The sequence below is a fragment of the Salvelinus alpinus genome, chromosome 6 (genome assembly GCF_045679555.1).
Source record: "Salvelinus alpinus chromosome 6, SLU_Salpinus.1, whole genome shotgun sequence".
Taxonomy (NCBI): domain Eukaryota; kingdom Metazoa; phylum Chordata; class Actinopteri; order Salmoniformes; family Salmonidae; genus Salvelinus; species Salvelinus alpinus.
Window position 1 is genome coordinate 60,881,670 of NC_092091.1, and position 10,490 is coordinate 60,892,159.

The window sequence follows — 10,490 nt, forward strand, 5'->3', positions numbered from 1 at the left end:
ATGTATTTATATTACAAATGGTTAATTGCAAAATCCAGAAGGTTTTTGTTCTCAAATCAAAATCAAAAATTTGTACAGTTCTGATTTGGTTTATAACTGGTACATGGTTGTATGAACTTGCAAAGTTTGGAAAAAGGTTCAAGTGTATATGAAGAGAAAATGATAGTAATATGACGAGGGTTTTGTTAAGTAAATATAATATAGTAAATCTAATGTTAATTTATCTTCTGTTTCTTAACCCCAACCCATATTTTTTCCAACTTGTTTGACACTTAATATTAAGGTGAATCCAGTTGAGCAAATCTACTGTACCTAATGCTACAACATGTTTACGGTTGAAAACGTAACAATACCATTTTTTTCGGTAAAAGTACTTCCACTTATTCTATATGCAAATCAGTTGTGGAACATGACAAATGTGAATAGCTAAAATGGTCGACAGGTGTGAAATTCGGCACACCGTATGATGTAGGCACACACTATATTAAATCACTTTCGGTGTACAACAACCCCTTTCAATCAAATGTATTTATAAAGCCCTTTTTACATCAGCAGATGTCACAAGGTGCTATACAGAAACCCAGACTAAAACCCCAAACAGTGCAGATGTGAAGTGTAAAAACATCTAAAGAGGGGTTGTGAACTCTGTACAAATGATCATTTTCCCATGTTTGATACAGTTTGTATGCTTCAGAATCATCTAAATCATCTAAATATTTATTTTTTTATACGTTATTTGTTTGCTTGTTTTCTCTGTATAATACAGCAAACAGTAACATGTATATCTGAATAACATCCAGGTTTTTTTTTTCACTTGTGATCAACTGAACAGAATAGGGGTTGAAGATTTTATATTGACCAAAGCAAAATAGCATGTGAATGATATTATCCGGATAATCAATAGTTCTACTCTGTAAAACAATCTATATGTTTCTTCTCCTTTATAAGATCGATCATAAAAAATGTCCAAACTATTTAGTTGCTGCAGAATTGTTACCTTACCAATGCTGTACGGTGCTTACACTTTGACTGGCAATGGCAAAACATATCACTGGGATATACTATATGTGATTTTTAACAATAATAATTGAACCATCCGAAACTGAATAGGCAAAATAAATGAGCTACTATATTCACAACTAAAATAATGGATTATCTTAGTTGAAAGATATTCCATTTATTACTGTATCCCCCTTCACTTTTTGTTAATTTCTCTAAGCCAATTTCCTCATTGTCAATTTGTTTTCTCTCGTGTATGCACTTTGTATGCATACAAACAGTTTGTAAACTTTAAAGTAAACTCAAAGTAGGATCATTCCATCTTATATTCAGACCAATATTGCTTCCACTACTTTAGGGTTCAATGTTGATATCTACAGAACACTGTTAGATGACAGATAACATCTTAACTTTAGACAGCCACATTAAAATAAAGCACTTTCATATCTAGAGTGTGCAATTTGTTGATATTTTTTTCAATGGATCTTATGTGTGTGTAACATTTAATGTATGGATGAGCAGGAGGGAAAAACTGTCAATATGCAGAACTATATGGATGGCGTGGAAGTGTATCATAATACAGAACAAACAATGAATGGCAATGCTTTTATATTTCTGTTACAAACCATATATTTAAGTATGAATCATGTATATGAATCATAATCATGTATACTTGAATCATGTATAATATTGTAAAAATCATATCAGTCATTCTGTAAAAAATGTCATATGATAATAAATGAAACTTTGTTTGAAATGTAGGTGTCAATTGCTTTATTTCAGAATCAAATCACCCAAAACTAACCAGTCAAAACTACCCAGTAAATGTTGTCCTCTATAATATACAAAGATTCATTATTGGGTGCAATGGTGAATACATTATGGATTTGGTTACAAACACCTGCTCTTTCTATTACAAACTGACCAGGTGAAAGCTATGATCTCTTATTGATGTCACTTGTTAAATCCACTTCAATCAGTGTAGATGAAGGGGAGGAGACATGTTAAATCATTTTTAAGCCTTGAGACAATTGAGACATGGATTGTGTATGTGCGCCATTCAGAGGGTGAATGGACAAGACAAAAGATTTAAGTGCCTTTGAATGGGGTACGGTAGTCGGTACCAGGCACACCGGTTTGAGTGTGTCAAGAACTGTAACGCTGCTGGGTTTCACACAAACAGTTTCCCCATGTGTATCAAAAATGGTCCACCACCTAAAGGGAATCCAGCCAATTTGACACAAGTGTAGGAAGCATTGGAGTCAACATGGGCCAGCATCCTGGTGGAACACTTTTGACACCTTGCAGAGTCCATGCCCAGAGGAACTCAGGCGGTTCTGAGGACAAAGGGGGGAGGGGGGGCAACTCAAGATTAGGAAGGTGTTCCTAATGTTTAATACACTCAGTGTATACAAGAACATAATCTAATAGCTCTTCCTAGTGGTTGAAAAGAACCACAGCAACCCGGGACAAATTCAGTTGGCAAACGTAGTCGAACGTTGCAGGTAGAAATGTCATGAATAGAATATGACACCTTATTACACACTGAACAAAAATATAAATGCAACATGGAACAATTTCAAAAAATGTCCTGAGTTTGAGTTCATAGAAGGAAACTAGTCAAACGAAAGAAATTAATTCCTTAAAAAAAATAAAAGTAGGGGAGTGGATCAGAAAACCAGTCACTATCTGAAGTAAACACCATTTGCCTCATGCAGCGCGACACATCTCCTCCCCATAGAGTTGATCAGGCTGTTCATTGCGGTGTGTGGAATGTTGTCCCGCTCCTCTTCAATGGCTGTGTGAAGTTGCTGGATATTGGTGGGAACTGGAACACGCTGATGTACACATCAATCCAGAGCATCCCAAACATGCTCAATGGGTGACATGTCTGGTGAGTATGCAGGAATGGAAGAACTGGGACATTTTCAGCTTCCAGGAATTGTGTTCAGATCCTTGCGACATGGGTCTGCATTATCATGCTGAAATAGGAGGTGATGGCGGCGGATAAATGGCACGACAATGGGCCTCAGGATCTCATCAAGGTATCTCTGTGTATTAAAATTTCCATTAATAAAATGTAATTGTGTTCGTTGTCCGTAGCGTATGCCTGCCCATACCATAATGCCACCGCCACCACAGGGCACTCTGTTCACAATGCTGACATCAGCAAACCGCTCGCCCACACAACTGCCCGGTACAGTTGAAACCGGGATTCATCCACGAAGAACACTCTTCTCCAGCATGCCAGTGGCCATCAAAGGTGAGCATTTGCCCAGTGTAGAACTGCAGTCAGGTCAAGACCCTGGTTAAGACGATGAGCATGCAGATGAGCTTTATTTATATTGCCCTGCTGAACGCACCCGTTCCTTTCTTTTTTTATACAGTACCAGTCAAAAGTTTGGACACACCGCCTCATTCAATGGTTTTTCTGTATTTTTACTCTTTTCTACATTGTAGAACAGTGAAGACATCAAAATTATGAAATAACACAGAATCATGTAGTAACCAAAAAAGTGTTAAACAAATCAAAATGTATTTTATATTTGAGATTCTTCAAAGTAGCCACCCTTCGCCTTGACGACAGCTTTGCACACTCTTGGCACACTCAACCAGCTTCATGAGGAATGCTTTTCCAACAGTCTTGAAGAAGTTCCGACATACAGTGGCTTGCAAAAGTATTCACCCCCTTGGCATTTTTCCTATTATGCCTTACAACCTGGAATTAAAATGGATCTTTGGGGCGTTTGTATCATTTTGATTTACACAACATGCCTACCACTTTGAAGATGCAAAATATTTTTTCTTGTGAAACAAACAAGAAATAAGACAAAAAAATATGAAAATTGAGCCTGCATAACTATTCACCCCCCCAAAGTCAATACTTTGTAGAGCCACCTTTTGCAGCAATTACAGCTGCAAGTCTCTTGGGGTATGTCTCTATAAGCTTGGCACATCTAGCCACTGGGATTTTTGCCCATTATTCAACAAAAAACTGCTCCAGCTCCTTGGTTGGATGGGTTCCGCTGGTGTACAGCAATCTTTAAGTCATACCACAGATTCTCAATTGGATTGAGGTCTGGGCTTTGACTAGGCCATTCCAAGACATTTAAATGTTTCCCCTTAAACCACTCGAGTGTTGATTTAGCAGTATGTTTAGGGTCATTGTCCTGCTGGAAGGTGAACCTCCATCCCGGTCTTCAATCTCTGGAAGACTGAAACAGGTTTCCCTCAAAAATTTCCCTGTACTTAGCGCCATCCATCATTCCTTCAATTCTGACCAGTTTCCCAGTCCCTGCCGATTAAAAAAATCCCCACAGCATGATGCTGCCACCACCATGCTTCACTGTGCGGATGGTGTTCTCGGGGTGATAAGAGGTGTTTGGTTTGCGCCTGCGCCAGACATAGCGTTTTCCTTGATGGCCAAAAAGCTCAATTTTAGTCTAATCTGACCAGAGTACATTCTTCCATATGTTTGGGTAGTCTCCCACATGCCTGTTGGCGAACACCAAATGTGTTTGCTTATTTTTTCTTTAAGCAATGGCTTTTTTCTGGACACTCTTCCATAAAGCCCAGCTCTGTGGAGTGTACGGCTTAAAGTGGTCCTATGGACAGATACTCCACTCTCCACTGTGGAGCTTTGCAGCTCCTTCAGAGTTATCTTTGGTCTCTTTGTTGCCTCTCTGATTAATGCCCTCCTTGCCTGGTCCATGAGTTTTGGTGGGCGGCCCTCTCTTGGCAGGTTTGTTGCCGTACCATATTCTTTCAATTTTTTAATAATGTATTTAATGGTGCTCCATGGAATGTTCAAAGTTTCATAGATATTTTTATAATCCAACCCTGATCTGGACTTCTCCACAACTTTGTCCCTGACCTGTTTGAAGAGCTCCTTGGTTTTCATGGTGCCACTTGCTTGGTGGTGTTGCAGACTCTGGGGCCTTTTCGAACTGGTGTATATATACTGAGCTCATGTGACACATTGCACACAGGTGGACTTTATTTAACTAATTATGTGACTTCTGAAGGTAATTGGTTGCACCAGATCTTATTTAGGGGCTTCATAGCAAAGGGGGTGAATACATATGCACGCACCACTTTTCCATGTAATATTTCTTTTGAAACAAGTTATTTTTTCATTTCACTTCACCAATTTGGACTATTTTGTATGTCCATTACATGAAATCCAAATGAAAATCAATTTAAATTACAGGTTGTAACACAACAAAATAGGAAAAACGACAAGGGGGTGAATACTTCTGCAAGGTACTGTATGCTGAGCACTTATTGGCTGCTTCTCCTTCACCCTGCGGTCCAACTCAATTAGGTTGAGGTCAGGTGATTGTGGAGGCCAGATCATCTGATGCAGCACTCCATCACTCTCCTTGGCCAAACAGCCCTTACACAGCCTGGAGGTGTGGTGAGTTATTGTCCTGTTGAAAAAAAAATGATAGTCCCACTAAGCGCAAACCAGATGGGATGGCGTATCGCTGCAGAATGCTATGGTAACTATGCTGGTTAAGTGTACTTTGAATTCTAAATAAAATCACTGAGTGTCACCAGCAAAGCACACCCACACTTCCTCCATGCTTCACTGTGGGAACCACACATGCAGAGATCATCCGTTCACCTACTTACAGGTCTTCCTTTCCTGTGGCGGTCCTGAGAGTCAGTTTCATCATAGCGCTTGATGGGTTTTGCAACTGTACTTGAACTTATAGTTCCTGTAATTTTCCACATTGACTGACCTTCATGTCTTAAAGTAATGGACTGTCATTTCTCTTTGCTTATTTGAGCTGTTCTTGCCATAATATGGACTTGGTCTTTTACCAAATGGGGCTATCTTCTGTACACTACCCCTACCTTGTCACAACACAACTGATTTGGCTCAAACGCATTAAGGAAAGAAATACTACAAATTAACTTTTAACAAGGCACACCTGTTAATTTAATTCCAGGTGTCTACCAATTGAAGCTGGTTGATAGAATGCCAAGAGTGTGCAGAGCTGTCAAGGCAAAGGGTGGCTACTTTGAAGAATCTCAAATATATTTAGATTTTTGGTTAGTACATGATTCCATATGTGTTATTTCATAGTTGATGTCATCACTATTATTCTACAATGTAGAAAACAGTAAAAATACAGAAAAACCCTGGAATGAGTAGGTGTCTGCAAACTTTTGACTGGTACTGTACATACGGTATGTTTTCACTTTGAACACTCATCTGTAACAGAACTGTATCACAAAATAACATAATTTCAATCAAGGAGTGTGATTTCGTATGAAAAAGATAAAAACAATCATTAATGTTTGGCATTTTGTATTTGACATTTTTGTAGTGCAACTTAACATAACTGGCCATTTCCTTTATACATGAACAGTTAAACATTCAATTAGAATGCAATCATTTCAGTCACTACTGAACCTACAGTTTGTATTTTCTTCTTAACAAGGCACTTGTAGTCAAGTCTCATTCATTGAATGTTTGCTTCTATCTAGTAAAAAAACATGGAACCAGAAATATAAAGCATGTCCCCTTAACTGAAACTCCTGGGCCTCTAAATATTATCTGGATTATCGATGTTCCCACAACCATCTTTTCACAGCCTGTAAAAGTACATTGTGTTGTTTGGCATTGTGGTTACGGTATTACCATGGTTACAGTAGGCTATTACAAGGGTGATTACTCCACTCGGCACTTGATCTTTTTGCCGTAGCTGTCGACCACATCCGGGGTGATGCTCTCGTCCTCCTCCACGTCCTCTGTGACGGACTTGCCCACCAGCTGGAAGATGTCCTCGGGCGGAACGCCCTTCGGCTCGCCCACCTTCACCCCCAGCATGTCCATGCCAAGCACCGTGCCTTTGGGGATCGCCACCTTGGCCACCACTGATTTCCCCAGCTGGAAGAGAACACAATCAATGTATTAAAAGAAGTTCTGACGTCCTTTCCTGTTTGAAGCAACGAACCAAAGATCATATAGCCTATAGGGTACAGAGTTTTTCCAGGTCAGATGACGAGGTTAGGGAAAAAAAACACCTAGCCTTAACACACACCCACCCCTGAATTGGAATAAATGCTTAAATAATGTTTGTAAAAAAATGACCCCATTGTCTTACATCAGATGGCCATCTGCAATGGTTAATGGCAGTCAGGCTATGTGGTAGCTTAAGAACAACGCCATCTGTTGGAATACAATGAAAAGTGCCCATCCAGGAAGTACCTTATCGTGGCATGGCTTCTCACAGGGCAGCATCTGCTTGATGCCCGTCCCCAGAGACCTCTCCACCAATCGAATGGCTTTCACCAGCTCTGTCAGCTCAGAGGGCTCCAGAGAAGCTTCGTGGTCACTCCCCTTCCAGCTCTTGTCCAGGGTCACATGACGCTCAATGACCTTTGCCCCCAGCGCCACTGCTGCCACGGAGATGTGGACCCCAGACTCGTGACCGGAATATCCAATGGGAATATCAGGGAATTCCTTCTGGTATTCCTATGAACGAGATCAAGGGTCATTTTCCTGCCTCGAAACATGTATTCTCTCTGGACTTAGCCTTAACCACAGACTAGCAATATGACTGTTGCACTAGTGGTCCATTGGGGCGGCAGGTAGCCTAGTGGTTAGCGCGGTGGGCAGGAACAAGCTGACAAGGTAAAAATCTGTCATTCTGCCCCTGAACAAGGCAGTTAACCCACTGTTCCTAGGCCGTCATTGTAAATAAGAATTTGTTCTTAACTGACTTGCCTAGTTAAATAAAGGGTAAATAAAATAAATAAATAACAGAAATAAGATGCACCATGTGTTTAGGGGTGATCTTGACTGAAACAATTCCTTCATTCAAACCAATGAAAAACTCTTACTGCGATGACACGCAGGTTGACATCTTCAGCCTCCAATGGGTAGGCACTGGTGCACTGCAGGATGCAGAAGTTCTGATTGTGTTTCTTGACCGTCTGGTAGACCCGTCTCATTGTCTCCATTGACTGCATGCCACTGGATACCACCATGGGGCGACCTAGCATTAAACCAAAGAGATGTGAGATTTCACACAACAAACACCTATGCTTCGCTTTATTCTTGATATTGCAAAAGTTTTACTACACTTTCCCGAGTATAAAGTAGACCAAATAAACAAATTACTTCAGAAGCTAAAATGTTCATTTTTACATTTAGCAGCCTAAGACACCCAATATCTATCATACTGTAAACTTTAAAACCACTGACCTTTTTTTGCAGTCTTTTCCAGATAGGGAAAGTTATTGGTGTCCCCTGAACCAACTTTGAAGAAGGGCACATCAAGCTCATGTAGGAACTCCACAGCCATCTAACAAGAGATATACAACAAATAATTAATACAGTTTTTATATGCATTATACAGGCCTAATCAATATAGTACCACAGTAAGAGTCATAATACCCCCAAAAACCTAACAGTCAAACAGGGAAATGGTTCCAATTGTTTCCCCCCCATTCATTTTTCCCATAGGGGATTTTAGAAACTCTTAAAATAAAGGCTGTGTTTCATGTAGGATCACCCTGGCGTGACGTTTTGATAACCGTGTAAATCTCTCTAGGACAAGGTGACTTATCAATTTATTTGCCTGTATTTACCCCACAAAAAATAAATGCTACTTAGCTGCTAATGTGGCTGTCAGAAAGAACTACAAATGCCAAGATGATCTCCACGACACTGCTGAATCGAGGCAAAGGTAAGAATCTCTGGATTAACTATATACAAATCATCACCCTGTCCGAGAGAGATTTAGATGGTTATCAAAACGTCACGCCAGGGTGAGGATTCAGTAAACACAGCCCTTATTTTAGGCATTTCTAAAATTCCCTAAGGAAAAATTAATTGTGAAACAATTGGAACCATTTCCCTATTTGACCGCTAGGTTTTATGGGTATTATGACACCTCCACAGTGGGGATCTATGGGCCTATTCCACATCACCATCATTCTTACCTCGTCCATTCCTGAAGCAGTAAAGAAAATTCCAACCTCCTTTGCATAGTTCTGCAGCTCTACGTATTGTATATGACTGAACTCAAGATGGCGCTTGTGCTCTCCGTATGTCTTTCCCCAGGATTGTTTGGAGGTGTACGGACGCTCCAGGGCACGCTTGTTGAACTTGTACTCAAGCTCACTCTTCTGAAACTTGGCGCAGTCTGCCCCGCAGTCCTGTGAATTGATTGTCAATACGAGTAGGGTCACATAGTTGTAAAATGTGTTGCCAAGGAGGATGAGGAGGAAACCTTGTTTAAAATCTTCTATCATTTATTGCGACTGGGGTGCGGCACTTTGGGGTGTGGACCCACCTAAGTGCCGCATGTCATGATGACACTCACCTGTCTCGAACAATGAGAGAAGACTTGAAATAGACAAGATGGCGACAGACATTGTCGGATTACCTCAGAGCAAAACATTAATAAATTCAAACCTGCAACTGGACAATGACATTTTGGAAGATAAAGGTTTGGCTGAATGAAAAACAAAGATAGCATCGCCAAGTTAAGGTTGGTCGAAATGTCACTGTGCTACACCAAACAGTACCTAACCTAACTCACATTAAGGCCAGAATGGCATTTCACTGTACTTGTGCACGTGACATTAAAAAGCTTAAAAACTTGACTTGAAACTTGAATGGATATCAAAAATCTTTGGTTAAATCACATTATCATGTGCAACAATCTATAGCTAACACACCCACTGCCTTTCATAAAACAGTCAAATGGTGTGATCATTTCATATATGGGGGTGGGTATCTGTTGTGCCATATCTCTGGCAGGAAATTCATTTCCACCCATATCAGTCCTTAATAAATTGACCAATAGATGCCCATGGTCTCAATTGCACAAGTTCACAATTTGAAATACACCCCCAGCAAGCAACAGAGCAGGCTAATGTCATTTTACAGTCATATGGGCACTGGAATCGATCATTTCCTCATTGGCACAGTAGCAGGGCAGCAGTCAGACAAGAAGCAGTGTCTTGCAAGAGACTGGACTGTCAGTTTTAAAACGGCCAAAATAGTCAAATGCATTTATACTAAAGAGGCCGCTAGTTAACTAGTAAGTCAGTACCATGGTCCCCAATACAGCAGCTGAGCTAAGTTAACTGATTAATTTTGCTACTAACATTACCTTGGCCATTTTGATCATTTTCTTGGCAATTTCGATATCTCCCTGGTGGTTCTGTCCAATTTCTGCAATAATAAAACAGGGGTTAGAACCCCCAATCATCCTGCCAGGACAAAGCTCGAATTTCAGAGGCATTTTAGAAATGTGATAAATGCGGTTTCCTAAAATGTTTGTAGCGATAAGATGGCTAGGTTCTCTTGCTCTGAACCAGTAGTACAGAGACAGTCAGGTGTGTGTTCTCGCGGAAGAAGTCGAGCTAATTTCCACGTTGCACATCCGGAATCCACGTGGTTTCCTCTCCACTTCATGTTTCAAAATAAAGGTTCTCCCTTCACTCACAGGTCATTTCAGGATTCT

General features: G+C 40.4%; 1 protein-coding gene across 1 annotated transcript; it reads right to left on the reverse strand.

Annotated features, from left to right (window-relative positions):
* Nucleotides 1-6,299: 6,299 nt before the first annotated feature.
* LOC139579079 (sialic acid synthase-like) lies at nt 6,300-10,417 on the reverse strand. Its single transcript, XM_071407316.1, has 6 exons — nt 10,137-10,417; nt 8,959-9,174; nt 8,219-8,318; nt 7,855-8,009; nt 7,220-7,486; nt 6,300-6,898 (listed from the first exon to the last, which is right to left on the reverse strand). The coding sequence occupies exons 1-6, from the start codon at nt 10,266-10,268 to the stop codon at nt 6,680-6,682; spliced, it is 1,089 nt and encodes a 362-aa protein (XP_071263417.1). The 5' UTR covers nt 10,269-10,417; the 3' UTR covers nt 6,300-6,679.
* Nucleotides 10,418-10,490: the final 73 nt, after the last annotated feature.